We start from the raw sequence: 20,021 nt of genomic DNA, 5'->3' as shown, positions 1-20,021 counted from the left end.
CTTTTTGATGGCAGACACAAGAAAAAAGTAGCAGTGCCGAAACAGAAGGTTCAAACCTCCACACCAGCTGCATAGTGAAAGCACCATCAGCAGCAAAAGTAGCATCAGTTAAAAGTCATTCATGCATCTGACACAGAACATTCATCCAGAGGCCTGCTGTGCACTCGAGCACTTTTTGGCAGCACTCATAGCTCAGTATGCAATTCATGTAGTTACATGCATGAGTCACAAGAAAATAGACTTGACTTGTGAAGAGGCATGCAGGATATACCTGCAATTAAAAAATAAATAAATAAACATGGAAGAAGCTTGTGAAGACTGATACATAGGCTAGCTGTGCAATGATAAAAGTCAAAGCATATACAGAACATTTGAGGAATGTAAGACACAACTGGTACTGACACCTCGGCACGTATGAGGCTTTCCATGCAAAAGTTGTAGCAGTCTTGTTCAAACTTCGCACAGTTATTGTTACTCTTGCTGGCTCCTCCTTCACCTCCAGCCGGTCGTGGCAGATGATGAGACTGGTTCTGTCAGAAGTTGTTGCCAAGTGCTTGCATTTTTATGGTCTTTTGCTTTGTTGGCATCAACAATTAAAAATTTCAGAGCATAAAGTGGCTGCTGATTGTTGAGAGAAGGTTTGAGGAGTGTTTAATAGGAGTTGTAATCACCAAGTCCAAACCTATTAAATGTCTGTGACTTTGGTAAAAGTTACCTGAGAGCTGAAATCCCTTTGGCTGTCTATTTTTTTTTAATGGCACCCTTCTACATTTTTCCACTTTAAAATTGTTGAAACCCCAAATAGTCTTGCCAGTTAAAAAATAGACCCCAAACCTTGCACAAACCACCATTTATTTCTTCATGAACTCCTGTTCCATGAACTCAGAAAATTAGCCATCAAAACCCTATACTGAGTCTCTAAAAAGGGGACACTATGCACAATAATGTTTTCCCACAAAAGGGTCACATTTCTGTCCTTTCTCCATAACTCGGAAAGCAGAGATCAGAGTGAGCCGTTCAGGTTTATAGCCTCTTGTGACCTCAAAACAGTGCATGCTCATCCCCCTGCTGACAAAAAGACCCAGCAAATAAGCAGCTTCCACTGCCTGCTGGTTTTATTTCCACACTAGAGCTGCTTCTGACTACAGCAAAATGTCTCAGGTATGAGCAACACACTGCAAGTGTTCTCTTGTTAACTGTATATGGTATAAGCATGGTCTCCTTGCCAGAAATTTTGGAAACAGAAAAGCCAAAAACATTGCCAACTGTATAACGAATTGGACCATCTGGGATGCGGGAATGTTGTTTTCATGTACAACAAAAATTGTTTATGCTCGTTCACACACCCAGCTAGAGGGCAGCAGTGGTTTGAGCCCCTGTCTCCCCAGGTCTGCGTGCTAAAGTGTACTTGGGTGAGACACTGAACCCCAGAATTGCCCCTGATGTATATGATTGTGTATAAGTGTGCACGATGGGTTAAAGCACAGAAGTGACTAGAATTTTAAAAAAGAAAAACTGTGTGAATGTAGTATAAAAGCACTTTGAGTGGGAAGACTAGAAAATCACTATTTAAGTACCAGTCCATAGCAGTAGAAGGTAGTCAAAGGTCCACAACCACATTTTTCCAGTGTAATGGCACTAGAAATATATATGACATTATTCTCTGTACTCTTGTACAAAGAAGTCCCCGAGGTTTTGGGGGAAAAAAAAACGCACAATAAATCTAAAGAGCAAAGGCTCTATTTAAGTAAGTGCAACGACAAGTGCAAAGCACAGACTGTGTAGGCTTTCTGAAGCAGCTGTTTTAGACACAGACTGCAACAGAAGGAGTTAAGTTGAAAAGGATCGCAGGGTTTTATTGTTGAATAAATACAAAGTCGTCATAACCAGCACAGATGAGATGTTAAATAATTAAATTAAAAATTTAAAAGAAAAATGCTGTCAATAACAGGTAACTGTGATCACTTGTTTCGATTTGCAGGGAAGTGCAACAATGAGTCCAAATCTTGCTGTAAATGTAAATACTTTTGATACACAATTTATTGTTGGCTGTTGTTGATACAATCATCAGATTGGCAGCAAATTGAATTCGCGCCAGGGGACATGCTTCTTTTCTCAGCACAATTTCTGGCACGATTTCCACCAACAGTTAGCTTTCCGCAGCCTCATTTGAATGAACCTCTCATCTGTTTGGCCTCCCTTGCTACCTGTAGCATTGTTCGCACAGACAGGCAAAGTGAAATTTAAGGACCACAATAACCCCAAAAGGTCGAAGGGTTTCTCGAACTCGCCATCCCAATGCTGCAGAAATAGAGCCTTTAAGTGTGTTTTAGGATTTATTACAGCTTGTCAGTTCTTCACTTACTCATTATCTGTCAGTGTTGGCTTTCACTTTATAATTTTAAACTGGCCAGCAGACATTAAACACCTTTAATAAGCAGCTGTGTCCATCAGTGTGGATTGTGTTGCTCTCACCGTCATTAGCTCACAGCTATTAGAACCCTGAATTTTTAATCACGCGACTCTTCCTGCCATCAATGTCGACTACTTTTCATATCCCTTCACATAAACTCTAACACATACCACAAGCACTGTTAACACTCACCTCCACTTTACAGCTCAACCTAAGGAGGAAATCCTTGGGAAGAGAAAAGCAAAATAATTTTGCCGACTTGCTTCGGGGCTTTATGAGCACCACTCATTAATTAAGGGGAATGACTCCCACCAAAGCGTTTGCATATTAATGAGGAGTGCGTTTGAGGGAGTGTGCATCTTTTGAGTGCTGTGAGCCCCGGGCACTGACTGGCACTTAAAGACACAGTTGATATAAAAACATATTTTCGCAGTGCAGCTGGGCTGTAAATTCCCACCACAGCACCGTCACAGGCTGCTCTTTAATGTATTGTTTATAATCATCTTAAATCATGTTAGATTCTAATTGAAGATGTATTCACTAAAGCTTAATCAGTGTGATAAGCTCAGCAGTAGGACATAAATCAATAACATGTTGCCAAAGATTAATTAATCTCACATTTATAAATGACAGACATCATTCCAACAATTCATAACACAGCACAGAAACCACCCTTTTATGATTTTTTTTAATGGCCCACTTTTAACTGTTGATGCTAGTAGTTCTGTTGCCATCATGCTTTTTGACGACGTAGATCATGGCGTTCTCCTGACACATTTTGAATTGTGTTGTAGGCATTAGAGAGAAAGCCCTTAAATGGCTCCAGTCATATTTCTCAGTTAAGAGTTTCTCTTTCCATTTTGGACAGTATTTGGCATCTATGTACCCAGTTAGTTGTGGAGTACCTTTAGGTTATATATTGGGTCCTCTTCTTTCTCTCCCAAGTGCTTTTAAATAGAGCAAGGAATTTTAAACACAACTTTTATTTTAGATGCTTACATTATTTTACTTTTACGTCACAGAATCTAAAGTAATGTCACAAAATCAGGGTTCTTCCCTTGGATCGATGTACTTTTTGGGTTGTTGTCTTGCTAGAAGAGCTTGACGAGATTCTCATTTAAAGATGCACTGAACCATCCCCACATAATAATAATAATAATAATAATAATAATGATCCCACCACCATGTTTCACTGTATGGACCGTGATCTTTGGGTTATATGTCTTTTATATGCCTCACCCTACTTTTTGCTTTCTTGTGGGCAAAGAGCTCTGGTTTCCTCTTCCCGTATGGATAACCTTTCTCCGGTTTATGTTAAACATACTGCAGTCTGGCTTAAAGATGTCTCTTATGCAGAAGTGGAGGTTTTTTGGTCTGCGACCTCGCAGTAGTGATTGTCTTTAGACACATCTCTCACTAGTTTTCCTTTCCAGAGCCTTTGAAAGCCTTTGAAATCTTTTGCTTCCTACCTCTGCCAGGTTTTTCCCTTACATCTTATATACAGAGACACAGACAAAGAACATTCCACAAACTCTTACATGTTGGGGGGGGGGCCTATACCTCCTCCCTCACAGAGAGAATTATGACCTTGTGAGGGAGGAGATTTACACCTAAAGATTTACATCCCTGATAAGCAGAAGGAGTCCCACTATCTGTTTAACGTCTCCCATTACAATGGCCTCACTGTGTTAACATTCCACATGCATGTAAACTAGTGACAGGAGTGCTCTTACTATAGTACAGTGAGAAAGTGATATTACTATAACTAATGTGATATGATTGAATATGTGATTAATACATGAGAAAAGAAATCTGCCACCACACTTCCTTCTGCAATTACTTTTAAAAAGCACATCTACTTCACTGCGTTCCAGGTAATCTCCAGATATATCTGCCAGTACAAATCAATATCAGTGTTTTTATTTCTGTTCTCTGGCGAACACTCTCAGAGATACATGATCATAAATGAAGAAGTTATTTTATTTGGGCAACCCAACCTTCTACATGGGTATGACAGTGACCATGGTCTTTGAGCTTCTTACTTTCACCCAGTTTTAGGAACTTTGGTGTGATTTTTGACTTGACACCTGTGATTATCATTTCATGTTGTTATAATTTAGTTCTTTTCAACTACACAGCAACCACCGGGTTATGAGGCCCCAAGATCAACCGTAACACAGGCCTGTCAGAGTGGGTCTCGTTAGTGTAACATGTGTGTAACATGTTAATTCTGTGGCGTTTAAAATGCTGCAGCATGCCGGTGCAGTTTAAAGAAACAGGAGCTCAGCCAAGCAGTTGCTCATTTGCTTTTAACAGTGTGATACGACAATCAGACATTTCTTTCCTGTTGCAGAAATGTATCTGTCACCTCAGTAGCAGAGATAAAAATATATGCCTTTTTTCACGGTAGGTCTTTTGACATTTCATAGTAAGTAAGAAGCTTCTGCTTTCTAGTGCATTTTCACCTGTCTATGCTGCCTCAATATCATAACGCAATGGCTTAACTGTGACACCTGAACATTTTTTTAATGTTACAAGTGTCACCTTTGGCTCCTTTAGAACTGAACACAAAAATCTTCTATAGTGTTTTGAAAAAAAAAACTATGCTGTGACTTTAGGTTCAGTTTTAGAATTTTTGAGCACATCGGTCTGCATAAATGTTACATCAGCAATTTAAATAAACCTAAATAATATATTGTATGTGTGCTACGCACAAGGTTTATTAATTTGTGGAGAATAGGTATGGGTGAAAGGTCCTAATAAACGTTGCAGTTTGATTTGCTGTAAACAACAGCCTTAGCTGTGATTTCCAACTAAGACCACTTGCAACGATGAGCAGTTATACATCAGCACACTGGTGAGTCCAGCAGGTCTGTTGTCAGCTCTGCTGTGAATGGAACAGGGGGAAAACTGGGAAGTATTCCCTCATTATGTTTTTTCAGGTCTCTGAACCACACAGGTTACTATGAAACACATTACAAAGAAGGAGAAATTCTCTGTTTCAAATTGAAAGAAAAATCATCTCTCCTTAGCATACAGCTTAAGTTTGAAAATATCCTGCACGTGGTTAAGTTAGCCTACTTTTGGAGGACTACAGATGAGCTGTTCTTAAAAAATAGTAAAAATAAGAATAAGAAGATTGTATTGATCTCAGAGGGAAATGCATAGTAAGCACAGAAACTGCCAGGGGGCTGACTTGCCCAGATCAGTGCATCAGATCATAAAATAACAAATGTAAATATTTTAAAACCACTAATAGTGTCATAATCAAATTTGCTGTTGTTCATTGGTGAAGTCTTTGTCTTTATGGCCGATGAGAACTACCCTCTAAGTAAACTCATGGTGTTGAGTTTATAGCTAGTTTCACATGCCTTTAATATACCATGGGGCTCTGTTTTTCTTACATTTTAGTCACTCGGGTCAAAAAGGATGACAAACCAGAAAAGCCTACATTGTAATACAGAAATCACTACCATAGTAGCTCAGTCAGATCCAAAAAATAGCATTTTTTACAATAAAATATGGTGCATTCATAATTTGCTAAGCTACCACAAAAGCTACCTGTGTTACTTTGTATCATATAAAAATATTTTTTAAGTTTAGCAAATGCAACAAACCATCAAAGATGTGAAAAGTCCAAAGTTAAACTTCAGCTATGCAGTTACATTTGAACTACGCTGCCAGAGAAGTGAAATGCAATTCCCGTTTAGTGGAAGGTCTCTTAGTGGTGGTTAATCATGCACTGCCTGCAGTACTAAATCCCTTTCCTTTCCCCCCAGGCCTCTATCTAAGAGCAAACATATAAAAGTCAAGAGAGCAGTTCATGGTACCCAGCAGAATATAAAACACCGACCCTGAGATTGTACGTTACTCGCAGCACTTACTATTTTATTAGTAAGTCAGCATTTCACGATTCTAACAAAACTGTCCATATTTTCATAATGCTGACCTTGCAAGTTTTCTATTACAAAAAATTGTCTCAGTTTGCGGTCATAGAATATTGTTTGCCACTTTATTTGAGTCAAAGAATGAGTGAATAAGGCAATAATTTCTCTTTCAAGGGTTTGACATGACAGAAGTCATGCTTGCTGTCATTATCATCAGCTGCTGTAAGACCACTTTCTGTGTTGTGATTGGATCAGTGCACCTCCACTCGTTCATTCAGAGCTACACATTTAAGCTGACAATTGTTTTGGTCATCATATTGTTAAATAGTTTTGACAAATTAGAGCACATCACAAAAACAAATGCAATCATGAATATATCTTCATATTGTTCTAAACTGATATATTGAACGCAATCAGGGACTAGATTTGTCACCCCGACTGTAAGTACTAGATCCAAGTGTCAAACATTTGGCCCTCAAGCCATAAACAGCCCACTAAACAGCCTAATCCCATGCACAGGATGGCTTTGTGAAGAGGAGGGTAACATGTCAAACAAAATGTGGAGAAGGTGCACAAGCCAAACCTCCTAGAGAGCCATAGGGTTCAGGTTTCTCTGCACAGCAGGGCTGCTGTAACTCTAAACTCAACTATACATCCAGCCATCCATTGAATTTTCTTCCACTAATCCAATTCAGAGTTATGGGCGGGCTGAAGCTTATCCCAGCTGTCATAGGACAAGAGGTGGGGTACATGGTGGCTCAAAGAGTTGGCAGTTCGTCTTGCAACCGGAAGGTTGCTGGTTCAAGCCCTGGCTCGGACAGTCTCAGTCGTTGTGTCCTTGGGCAAGACACTTCACCTACCGCCTACTGGTGATGGCCAGAGGGGCCGATGGCGCGATATGGCAGCCTCGCATCTGTCAGTCTACCCCAGGGTAGCTGTGGCTACAACTGTAGCTTGCCTCCACCAGTGAGTGAATGAATAGTGGAATTGTACAGCGCTTTGAGGGCCCCGAAAAGCGCTATATAAATGCAATCTATTATTATTATAGGCCTCCAAACTCCACTAATAAATATGAAAACAATAAAGCAATAACAGCAGTAAAAATAAGATCAAAATCAAGACTTAGACAAAGTGATTAAATTGGTTCATTCTCAGAATGTACTTGTGCTCCTGCACACTTTTAAAACATGCTGTTTTGTCCCGGTTTTAATCTGACAGCCCATTTAAGATCAAACCGAGCTCTGTTTGAACTACAATGAGTCTGACAGCCCTGCTCGAGACGGCTTATATATGTTCTGGCCATATCATGCTTTAATTATATTCCCCGCATTATCTGTGATAATGTTCTTGTACTGAATTTGTCACATACTCAGCAGTAGGGACATTCACCTTGTCTCATTGCCGGGATGCAGAGCGTTGATTGCAGTGAGCAGGTTTTTGGCAGAGTTTTTACGGGTGGAAAAGGAAACTGTTTTTCTTTTTTTCTTTCTGCTTTGTCTTCATAATAAAAAAAATCTCTTCTGGCAGTGGGAAAGAGAACAAAACAGAAGCAGCCCATGCTGTTAGCCTACTGTCTAATCACTCTTTCCCATGTTGGCGTACAAATGCTGCAACACTTTAAGCAACTGTTTTCAACTAGTAGAGTCAAGGATTCTCTTTCTGGAAAACTCAAAGTGTTTACATGTTAAAGTAAAGAGATGGTATATTTTCGATATTGTGTCTAGCACGTCATCAGTGTCCAAGCCAACATCATTAGGCTAATTAATTCTGATGCTCAGTAATTAGTCAGTACACCTGCCATGTGTCAGCTGTTGCCTCTCCACCATGGGCGGTAGTTTTTAAGTAAAAGCGGGCTTGGAACGAAAGCGAGCTTTTGTGTTTGTTTGAAGTCACCTTCGAGAATCCACTTCAAGTCCATTTTGAGCATGCCAAGCATAACTGGTGTTTGAAAACATGGTTGCTCAGAGAGGTGGCTGTTGACAGAAGAAAGACTCAGCTATGGCTTCTCATTCTGAGCCAAGCAGCCGGTTGACTGTCCTCTCAGAGCGTAGTGATTGGGTGGCCTCTCGGCTCAAAAAGAAATGACCCCTCCATCTTTCACACACTGCAAAGTCAGAAACACACACTCTATTCTCTATGTGAAGTTCCTCTCTGTCGGTTTCTCCCTCAGAGCATGACGAGTGCGCCAGCGGCCAGGATTTGTGTGATGAGAACGCCATCTGCACCAACACCATCAGGGGACATCTGTGTACCTGCAAGCCAGGCTATGTGGGAAATGGCACCATCTGCAGAGGTAAGTTCCTAACCCTGGAATATCCCACCTGACACACAGACACAGAAACAAAAAACCTTGCCACATCCTCTGAAGATAGGTTGCATGCTTCATTACAACACGGTTCATGTGGTTCGCTCCTCCTTCCTATCCTCTAACCAGGCAGCAGCTGCCATGGAGATGGTGAAAATTGAATCTGGACCATTTTCAGACAGTTTTTGCCCACATGTGCTTCTTTCCCCTCGCTGCTCACCCTGCTCCCCATTGACCTGTTGCACTGCCAGGCATGTTTCCTGGTTTGCCTGCATATAATAGCAATTGAACAGCATACAGAGGAAAACACTTTGTTTTCAGGTTCACAAAAAATTAACATTTGAAAAAATATCAGAACCTTTGCATATCTATAGCTATGAAAATTACAGTTCTTTGTAATAGACTCCATTAAATCTACACATAGACCTTAGAAGTGTTGATCATTCACTTCAGCAAGCATGTTAAAGATATGGTTGTTTGCCTGCTAGAGATTAGACCGAAGACTCAAGTTGCAGCACTACTTGGTCTGCAGTAGCACATGTTTGTCAGCAAAGCAAAACACGTTTTACAAAAACTGTGGGAAGTTCTGTTTTGCTGTCTTGGGTTTAACGTCTTGGTCAGGCATGGATATTACTAAAAAGAAAATGGACCTTGCACAATCATAGCAACTGAAACTAGAAGTTAAGATAATAAGCGCATTAGGAAAGTATTCCTTAAATTAGATGAGAGATTACAATCCAGCTGCTGGAGTTTCTCCCTGTTGGCTCTTAAAAAGGTTCTGTGGTTAGGACACTTTAGTATTGATACCTCCATATTTAACTCATTCACTGCCATTGACGTCTATAGCCGTCAATTGCAGTGAATGAGTCAATGGGTTTAACTCATTCACTGCCAATGGCTGGCAGTGAATGAGTTAAATATGGTCTGTATTCTTTAACTATAAATATACTGTGACTCATTTGTCTTAAAAAGAGGTATTAAGACATGTTAAGTTTGGAGGATCCTGCCAACAGTCTAACCTTAATAAGGTGCTTAATTTTAGTAAGTTGTCAGAGTCGGTGTACATTTTGAATATTGCGTATTTTATTGTATAAAACAGAAGTCGGTGGTGGGTCAAATAGAGTCACTTTGTGCTTTTTTGTTATGTCAAATCAATCTCCTATTCACAGGTAGATGACGTGTTCATGCGTCCAATCCGCGAGGCGCAGTATTAATTCTGCTGAAATGCATATTTTCAGGGCTGATGAAACGGGGCAGCCATTTCTAGGCCATGCAGGGCAATCGTAGCAGCAGAGGCTCGTTAGAGGGTTGAGAGCTTTTACAGTCCAGAGGAGTGCTGTGGCTTGAGGTCACCAAAATACCACAAACATTGCTAGGATCCACCAACAGAGCTGCAGAAACATCAGATTTTCACTTTAGCCAACCAGTCAATGAGAAAGAAAACATATTACATTTCAGAATCTGAGGAATCAGGAAGTTTTTTATTTACGGTATCTGTTTGATAAGAGATCTTTAGTCACAAAAAAAGACAGCAGGTATATCTTGCCTGGGTGTTAAGGTTGCACTTTGCCTGTTACATTTTATGGGTATTTTTCGATTTGGTAAAATAGAGTTAATTGCTCAATGTGTCCCTTTTTTATCAGCAAAGAGCAAAACACTCAGGTTTAAAAAAATTTGTGTGTATGTGTAGGAGATAACAAGCTCTATATTAAAAAGCGTTTGAGGATTTGAGGTTTATTTCTCAAAATGTGTTTTGTTGCTCAGAGTTGGTGCTGCCTCATAATATACTGTACTTCTGAACTCAAGTCTTAAAATACAGCTCAACTCCCAGCCTTGCTCATGTCTACAGCTTGATTTGTAAATAAAGAGACCCCATGGGCTTGCATGGAGCACTTTCGTGTAATTTTTTAGACTGTGTGCATATGCTTGGCTGCTGTCCAAGAGATGGGAGAGTCATTAAGCCTAATTAGGCTTTGATATTCTAACCTACCTAAACATGATCTCAACAAAATTCCGGCAAATGTGCTGCAGTTGGATGTATTTGTTGCTGCACAAGCTGACATCCCCCCCAATAGGCGATATATGCCGCCTGTGAGGATGTGGGCTTTTATTTGCTTTCCTGTAATTTCCTTGAAAGTGCCGAATATCAAAAGGGAATGTCAGGACTACTATCTACTCTATCATTTTTCAGGGTTAAATACCATGCTTTATTTTGACCTTCCCACCGTGTTCCATAGTGAAGCCACACTTTGCGTCGGCCTTGCTGCTCCTCACCGTGAAACTTAATAATGTTGTAATTAGGACAGGACAGAGGAAAGCATGTCAGTAATACAAATGATTAGTGGGAGGGTAAGTGTATCATATGGTGCTGTGGGTTGACATCTGCATGTATGTGATGGACAAGAAGTAGGGAAAGTGAATGATGAAACAAAAAGCAGCAAATGCAGGAGAGTGAAAGAGGAGGGAAATGCAGTGACAGAACCAGAAAGTAACAGGAGACATAAAAAAAAAAAAGTAAAGAAGTCGTTGTCACCCACCCCCACTCACCCAGCCATCTGTAAAACAGGCATTAGGATGAGCAGCAGGTAGGAGGCAGGTCCAGGGAGAGATCAATGTAATTTGCAAAGTGCTTTCCACATAGTTTCAGCCTCTGGATTGTCTCCAGATTCATCACACACACACACACACACACACACACACACACACACACACACACACACACACACACACACACACACACACACACACAGAGGCACACAATGCTTGAGGACAATATAAAAATTAAACTACAGCCTACATATTTGTCACTCCAGGAGTCACGGTCAGTGTGCAATTTATATAACAGAGAGGTGAATACATCAAACAATGTTTAGAATATAAATGATGAAATATGAAAACATTAGTTAACATAGTGGGTTTTGTTTTGTTTTTTCATGTTGGAATTAGAAATGCACTTTATTAAAAAATGGGTACTTTTAGGCACATGAAAAATGTGCATCTAGCTCCTGAACATGTAATTCCATCCGTGGACTTTATTCTGCACTCCTCTAATATCCTTTCAAAAGATTTCCTGCAAGGAAAAACCCACTTTAGCTGCAACAGGAAGGTGTGGCATTATTGTTAAAGGATGATTTCTTTTTTTAAAATTTGCCCCAAAGTTGCTGGAAAGGTTTAAAATCAGGATTCTGAACAAACTGGTCAAATACTCCTTCACCAAACTAGAACAAAAACCTAGTTCATGTAGTGCCTAGATATTCCTAGTCTAGGAAATTAACCCAGACCCCACATTGTGTAGCTAATACATGATCAGTCATTATGCTGAGACCATGCATGACACTCAGTCCAGCTGACTAATGACATTTGTCACAGGCATGTAGGGAAATTTGTTTTAATAATGTCATTAAAACTTCCTGCATTTTACCTATATTGTGCAGGCCAATTAGTATATTATGTGAGAGGGGAGTTTGAGGAATCTCTCTCTATTTCCCCCCTCCCCCTGAGATCTCATTACTGTGTGATGGTGACAGTGTTGGCCAATCGACCTGTGCCTCCCATCTCATTCCCCTCATACATCACTACTGCCCTCTTAGGAATAGGGGAATTAGTCTGAGTGTGACTGCAGCTCCTCAGCCTGTCCCTGCTAATGTTAATAAGGAAAAAGGTGAGTTTAGCTTTAGCTCATGCCCGACTGTGCAAAACTGCATTTCAGAGACAGAAAATGTATGGGTGACTGAGGGGTGGAACGGTACCCATCAACATTTAATGTCTTTTTACATATACAATGCAACTTCACTTGGATTTGTTGTCAAGGAGGTAGCATTTTCTTTTGCAAAGGTATAATTTGGCGTTTACTATTTGTTAGGGCTTGGAGGATGGTAAAACCTGCCATAGGTATAGGTTTATATGCTCAGTGACTTCCGAACTGAAAATCTCACACATTTTGTTAGACTTTTACCCCATTTGATGTCATGAAGTGATGTTTCATTAATTATTAGATTGGCAAGACTTTTGTGAATGCCTTAGTTTTCGGCCAATTAAATCTCTATACAGTGGTGGTCAGATGTTTACGCACACTCATGAATATCATGGTCATTCTGGGCTTGTGATGATTGCTTTGAACTGTTGTTTTCCCAGGGTGGAATGATTGTACGGCATACATCTTTAATGACTTTATAAAGCAAGAATTGGGTACACAAGTTTGAATATATTTCAGATTTTTTCTAATCCACACTGGTTGGCTAAATGTCCCTTAGCAAACTGCACCTTGACCAGATGCTTTTGGTAGCTGTCAACAGCCTTCTGGCATAATTCTGGCTGGATATTTGATCACTCTTCTTTGCAGAATTGGTTGAGTTCATTTAAATTGGTTGGTTTATTGCCACAGAACCGGCTTTTAAGTGTAGTCCACAAATGTTCAGTAGAGTTGAGGTCAGGGCTTTGGGAAGGTGATGCCAGAGGCTAAATGTAAGCCTCCATTGTCCTGTTAGAACACACAATTTTGTCCAAGTTTCAGTCATCTAGATATTAATTTGTCAAGTTGAAACATTTGGAAGTAGTCGTCCTCATTCATTATTCCATCCATTATGTGCAGTCTACCAGTATCACTGACAGACAAACGGTGCCAGAGGATGATTCTACTGCCAACAAGCAGAGAGCTGCTACAAAACATTAGTTTTACCCCTCCAAACATATCTCTTTGTGGCCAGATAGCTCAGTCTTTGTCTCATCTGACCGTAAAACTATCGTCTAGAAGGTAATTGGCTTGTCCGTGTGGGCAGCTGTAAATTGCAGTCGATGTTGAAAGTGTCATTTTGGAGTGGGGCCTGACTCTCAGTCGACACCCTCTCAGTTCAGTATTTGTTTTTTTCTGGGTTTTTTGGTTGTTTTTTTTCAACTGATGGTCTTGGAATGGGTGATTGTTTAGAAATGGTTCCAAGAGACTATCCCAACTTATCCAAATCTATACTTCTCTTCAAGTTAATAGGCCTTGGATTTTGTCAGGTTAAAAACATTGTAGAGCCCCCAGAATTTCTGTATATATTTGATCATGTATGTGTACTTTCAACTCCATTGGATTGGAGAAAATCCAAAATAAATTCATTCTTGAAAACAATTCTTTTTTTTCTTTTTGAAGTCATTGGAGATGGTGCACAATCATTCCACCCTGGCAAATTACCACAACATTCAAGCCCATGAGAAGTGTTTGCAATCTTTTAATTTTCTTTTTTAGGCCTTTTGGTGTTTCTGAGCTGGCCACTGGTACATTTGGGAATGTACCAGTTTTTTGATTTGGCAAATCCTAAAGCTTTTGATAGTCCTTTGATATTTTTGGTTTCAGCCTAATAATGGCTTCCTTAATTTAAAATTGCACGCCTTGCATGTGAAAAAATGGGGGGCTGTGTATTCAGATGACTGTAATTCTCCAGTTAACTCAGTACTTTTGTTAAACTCCTTGAATTAAAGCTGAAAGCCAGCACCTCAATCATATCTTGCTTGTTTGGTTTAAAATGCACCATGGTGATGTAAAGAGGCAAAATGACCAAAATTGTGCTGTTGTCAAATATTTATGGACTTGACTGCATAGCTTGTATATGTGAAACAAGGTTTTTGATATATTTACAGGATAATATATCAATGGGTGTGAATCATTAAAGGGTTAAAGGATTAAACTCTGTGGAAAAGAGCTATTTCAGGTGATGCATTAACCTCCTAGGACCTGGCATCCACATATGTGGACACCACATTTACTAAATTTTGCTCTACAAGGGCCTGATATCCACTTATGAGGACATTATACTGTTACTGTTCTATCAAAAATTTAAACAAATATCCTCATTATGTGGCTCTCATTTTTCTTAGAAACAAAAATTAGGTAAAAAAAAAAAAAAAATCTGGTAATTCTTTGTTTTTACATTCATCAGGTCCCAAAATGCCCAAATATCAAAGAGAAATTAAAAATACATGCCGTGAATGAGTTCGGGTCTTAGGAGGTTAAAGTCAGTGTGAAAGTGATTCAATAGGCCGTTTGTCTAAAGGACCCTAATTGCAAGCTTTCTGCTATGTTGAATTGAAAAGAGGAAATGTACTGAGACTTTTTTTTGCGTCTTATACTACAGTGAGTATATTTTCTGGCTATGTTTATCTGAGTACATCTCTTCAGAGGATAAATCTTAACAGATAGACAAAAATCAAGATGCCCATTAAAGACTGTAGGTTTTTGATACCAAGAGTTTTCACATGAGTCAGAAAAGTTAGCCCATTACCTGACTGTCCCCTTGCTTCCTTGCAGCACACCACAGGAGACTATACATGCTTCCCATTTGCTCACTGTGAATTCACTGGATAATTACCTGCTATATTCTAACATAGGTGCAATCAGACAGTACATGGGCTTTGTGCCTGGGAGCTGAGAGGAGAAAGTATGTTCAGTGTATAATATCTGCTAAGCAGATATTATATTCTCACACAATAATATTACATAATAAAATTACACTTGCCGGAGCAGGGAGATGGAAAGATTAAAGAGTTTACATTAAAGACCTGCATCAGCATCGTTTGTCCGTGTTCACATCTGTGTGCTCTACTGCATAGCACTCTGCGCTACCAGCAAGAGTATCTGTTAAACAAAGCGTATACAGTACTTTTCACAGATTTTATATAGTTGAGTATCACCGGCACAAGACTGATTGAAGACAAAAAAAAAAAACATCACAGAGATGATAGAATGAGGACAGCATACTGGATTTTTGCTTGGTGCATTAAATTATATTACAAGAGTGGATGTGATGGAGCTGAACACAAGGGGGGGGGGGGGTCTCTCTTTGCTGCTACATCTAACAGTGGGGAACAGACTAAAAATAATTGCCTCAAATGATAATTGCTACAAAGCTTCAAAAACAAGTAGCGAGTTTTTTTTCTTTTCCTTGTTACAATTTTCTTTTCCACATTTGCAATTAATCATAGCTTCAGATACTGTGGTTTTCAGCCAATTAAATGTTGTAAAACACTGTGCCCTCTAGCACACAACTACACAGCAGAAACTGCTAAATGTGTTGTTCCTATCAAAAAAGGATGAAGGGGAGCAATAATTATGTAAACAGAAAATTAAATGCTTCATACTTATAGAGGAAATGAAGACTGAATTACACTCCTTCCCCCTCCCTCCCTCCCAATTTCTCTTTTCCTCTCATCCCCCCTCTCATCCCCATTCTCTATTTCCCAGAATACATTAGCATGGGTTTACAGCTCGCTGTTAGCTGCTTGCAACATGGTTCCTCTGCGATTAGGTCCGATAGCAAAATGAGAAAAGCACGAGTCAGTGCTTTTGTCCTCTGCGCCACTGTTTAGACTCACTACTCAAATCCTCTCTATTTAAAGCCCCTTTGTCTATACAAACCAGTCCTAGGGAATGAAACGGACCATTAACAAGATTAGCTCACTCATTCTACTGCTGACAAAGGCTCTGCAATAGGCTGCTGATCATTAGGCTGGCAGTGGGAACAATGCTGATCTATAATCTTTTGCCGTGCTTCGATTGAACTATTGTGGCCCATTTATTAGACTCTAAGGGAGATGACATAATGGTAGCCCTTTGTCAACCCAAGAGAGCCGCAATACCAGAGCAATCGGTGGAGGAACGAAAGTAAGTAATGGTAAAAGGAGTCTTAACCCTTCATTTCTTCTTTCTTACAGTCAGTTTGTGCAGTTGGTTGAACTGAAATAGAGCCTGTGGGATGGAGGCCTTTTTGTATGTTTCCAGCAATCATCCCAGTAGCACTAGGCAGGAAGGTGGGTGGCTGCAGGTAGGCTGTAGGTCTCATCAGGTATAAAGTTGAGAACAAATGTTCGCATGTAAATAGCAAGTATGCTTCACAAATGTTTTCCAGTGTAGTAGCAGGTAGCATTTTAGGTGAGAAAATCTTTCAAGCCACAGTGAACACAATCATTTCAAAATCAACACCTGAGCTGCATTCTTAAATTGTGTTTTTGAACCGTAAATACAGCAAGACTGAGCAGAATCAGCACCTACAAATAGGAGCAATAGCTGCGCTTCTCCATCTATTGTGTGTTTTCATAATATCAGCAGCAGCCAAATCTATTGTGTCGTTAACAGTCACCCGAAGGGGCATAGCATTGCTGTAGCAACAATATTAGCCATAATTACTCTCCTGTAATAGAAGCAAGATGTGAGGTATAATCACTACTCAGTCAGTGAGAGAGCAGAAGTAGGTCAGCTGTGGTAGACTGAGTGATTGTGGTGAATGTGCCTGGCCTAGTCGAGCTCCCCTGAGATCACCGAGGCAAGGATCCAGTCAGAGTCCCACCGATGCCACATTACACATCTGTTACACGAAGCTATAAGGGGAAACGTATCAGGTTCACTGTGGTAGGAATCTGCTCAAGTCAAGCCCATGCAAGTGGATATTGGGTATGTTTTGGGGCATGCAACCCAAATGAAGTACTTGTGGAAGTGCAGTTTTTCTAATAAATGCTTGCAGAGGGCGTCTCCAACAGTGAGTCAAAGCCTGTGAAGTCCCATGTTAAAGTTAAACCAACAGAATGAACAATATTTACAGCAAAGATTAAAAATTGTTTTCGGCCCCCTTGAACTTTTCCACATTTTGTCACATTACAGCCACAAACATGAATCAATTTTATTGGAATTCCACGTGAAAGACCAATACAAAGTGGTGTACACGTGACAAGTGGAACGAAAATCATACATGATTCCAAACATTTTTTATAAAGAAATAACTGCAAAGTGGGGTGTGCGTAATTATTCAGCCCCCTGAGTCAATACTTTGTAGAACCACCTTTTGCTGCAATTACAGCTGCCAGTCTTTTAGGGTATGTCTCTACCAGCTTTGCACATCTAGAGACTGAAGTGCTTGCCCATTCTTCTTTGCAAAACAGCTCCAGCTCAGTCAGATTAGATGGACAGCGTTTGTGAACAGCAGTTTTCAGATCTTTCCACAGATTCTTGATTGGATTTAGATCTGGACTTTAACTGGGCCATTCTAACACATGGATATGTTTTGTTTTCAACCATTCCATTGTTGCCCAGGCTTTATGTTTAGGGTCGTTGTCCTGCTGGAAGGTGAACCTCCGCCCCAGTCTCAAGTCTTTTGCAGACTCCAAGAGGTTTTCTTCCAACATTGCCCTGTATTTGGCTCCATCCATCTTCCCATCAACTCTGACCAGCTTCCCTGTCCCTGCTGAAGAGAAGCACCCCCAGAGCATGATGCTGCCACCACCATATTTGACAGTGGGGATGGTGTGTTCAGAGTGATGTGCAGTGTTAGTTTTCCACCACACATAGCGTTTTGCATTTTGGCCAGAAAGTTCCATTTTGGTCTCATCTGACCAGAGCGCCTTCTTCCACATGTTTGCTGTGTCCCCTACATGTTTGCTGTGTCCCCCACATGGCTTGTGGCAAACTGCAAACGGGACTTCTTATGGTTTTCTGTTAACAATGGCTTTCTTCTTGCCACTCTTCCATAAAGGCCAACTTTGTGCAGTGCACGACTAATAGTTGTCCTATGGACAGATTCCCCCACCTCAGCTGTAGATCTCTGCAGCTCGTCCAGAGTAACACTGCCCTTTTATTGAGGTTACATGAATATGCATAGGTTCATTAACATATGATGTCTACATACACACAAAGAGTACTTTGGCTTTGTGATGTGTGTGTGTGTGTGTGTGTGTGTGTGTGTGTGTGTGTGTGTGTGTGTGTGTGTGTGTGTGTGTGTGAGGTCAAGATGTGACCCTGTGAAGACTCCCCAAAGCTGGTGCCAGAAGTCTAGCGGGTCCATCTGAACAAAAGGCTCTTATACTTAAAGAGATATACGTGTGTTTGCTATGCCATATATCAGCAAGAGAAGATACGACCTCTCCTAGGAGGTGTGTGATCTTATGCCAGAACACTCTGTAGAGGAGTGAACGCACTCCCCTCTTCATGCTACACAGAGTTGTTACAGACCTCCTAGGATGAGACATTCTTTCAATCTACAAATTATTATACACCTCTAAGCATATATGGTCAAATATTTCTAAGCATAAATGACAATCAACAATACAAAACCTAACAGAGGGCTGACATTAGGAAAAGAGAACTATACATTTTTCCTGTTTCTAGTGTTGATCTTTGTGTGACACAACCCGAAATGGCACAACGTCAGCGTCAGAATCAAATCAACATGGATGTCTTTCTAAAAGTGCCATTTAGCACCAATAATCGAACCGTGGGAAAGCAACAGCAGAACATGTAGAGAGAAATTGAATTACTCACAAAGTGCAGATTGAATTTATAGACATTATGTTTTAGTTTTTCTGTAAACTGCAGTGAGCTGTAGCTCTGAAGTTGTTGAAGTCTCCATTTAGATTTCAACTAATTAAGGTTCATAATAAAGAATAACCCCGTGGCTCAGAGACAGTAAAAAATTTATGTTGGGTACATTTTCTGCTTGCAGTTGTATTTTCACCAGGTAAAAGGTTTGTATATGGAAAATGCATACCAATACACCTGGGAGAAGGAAAGAGACAACTGTGGTTTCTGTTGCAAAATTTACCATCACTTAGCATTCCTTAAGCACACCTACTGGCCCAATAGAAAAATACTAATTTAATTCTTTATATATATTTTTTGATTGATTATATTATATTAATAACTTGAGATCCACTATGCATATACATTTTATAGCCACTGAGGTCTGCTTCAAAACAGCATGACTGTGTTATTGTCAGTCAGTCTTTAATAGGGAAGCTTTGATCACCTTTGTAGCTTTACACCTGCTGTGTTGCTTACTCTCAGCCAGACCCTGTCCCACATTATTGTTAAGATGCAAACTACCATATCAAATCAAATCAAATCACTTTTATTGTCACATCACATGTGCAGGTACATTGGTACAGCACATGTGAGTGAAATTCTTGTGTGCGAGCTTCACAAGCAACAGAGTTGTGCAAAATACAATAATGTAAACAAGCAAAATACAAGAATGGCTACAGCTGAAACTAATAAATATATGTACAATATATAATAGTATATGCATTTCTGGATGTGTATACTAAATATTTTTCTACGTGTGTGTGTGTGTGTACACATATTTTACAAATTAAATAGAGTAAACAATAAATAAAAAATATAAAAATATACAGAGTTGAGACATGTGCAAAACAGTGGCGTTACTGTACAGTATGGAGTGCATAATGTTGAAGTTCCAGTAGTGAAGGTGAGGTGTCTATGACGTGTTCAGCAGTCTGATGGCCTGGTGGAAGAAGCTGTCTCTCAGTCTGCTGGTACGGGACCGGATGCTGCAGAACCTCCTTCCTGATGGAAGCAGTCTGAACAGTTTATGGCTGGGGTGACTGGAGTCCTTGATGATCCTCCCCGCTTTCCTCAGGCAGCGCTTCCTGT

At 40.1% G+C, this 20,021-nt stretch overlaps 1 protein-coding gene across 1 annotated transcript in view; it reads left to right on the top strand.

The window, feature by feature from the left end:
* Window positions 1-20,021, top strand: part of LOC146583683 (protein kinase C-binding protein NELL1-like) — a 307,223-nt gene that overhangs the window by 225,147 nt on the left and 62,055 nt on the right. Inside the window, exon 14 of the mRNA XM_085275922.1 lies at window positions 8,471-8,593. Within this exon, the coding sequence (XP_085132048.1) occupies window positions 8,471-8,593 (123 nt within the window). The remainder of the gene's footprint in view (window positions 1-8,470; window positions 8,594-20,021) is intronic.

This window comes from Mchenga conophoros, linkage group LG1 (genome assembly GCF_057382185.1).
Source record: "Mchenga conophoros isolate Kocher_MC1m ecotype Shallow Benthic linkage group LG1, M_conophoros_male_GT1.1, whole genome shotgun sequence".
Classification (NCBI taxonomy): Eukaryota; Metazoa; Chordata; class Actinopteri; order Cichliformes; family Cichlidae; genus Mchenga; species Mchenga conophoros.
The sequence above is the reverse complement of the archived record's forward strand: the minus strand, read 5'-3'. Positions and strand labels throughout refer to the sequence as shown.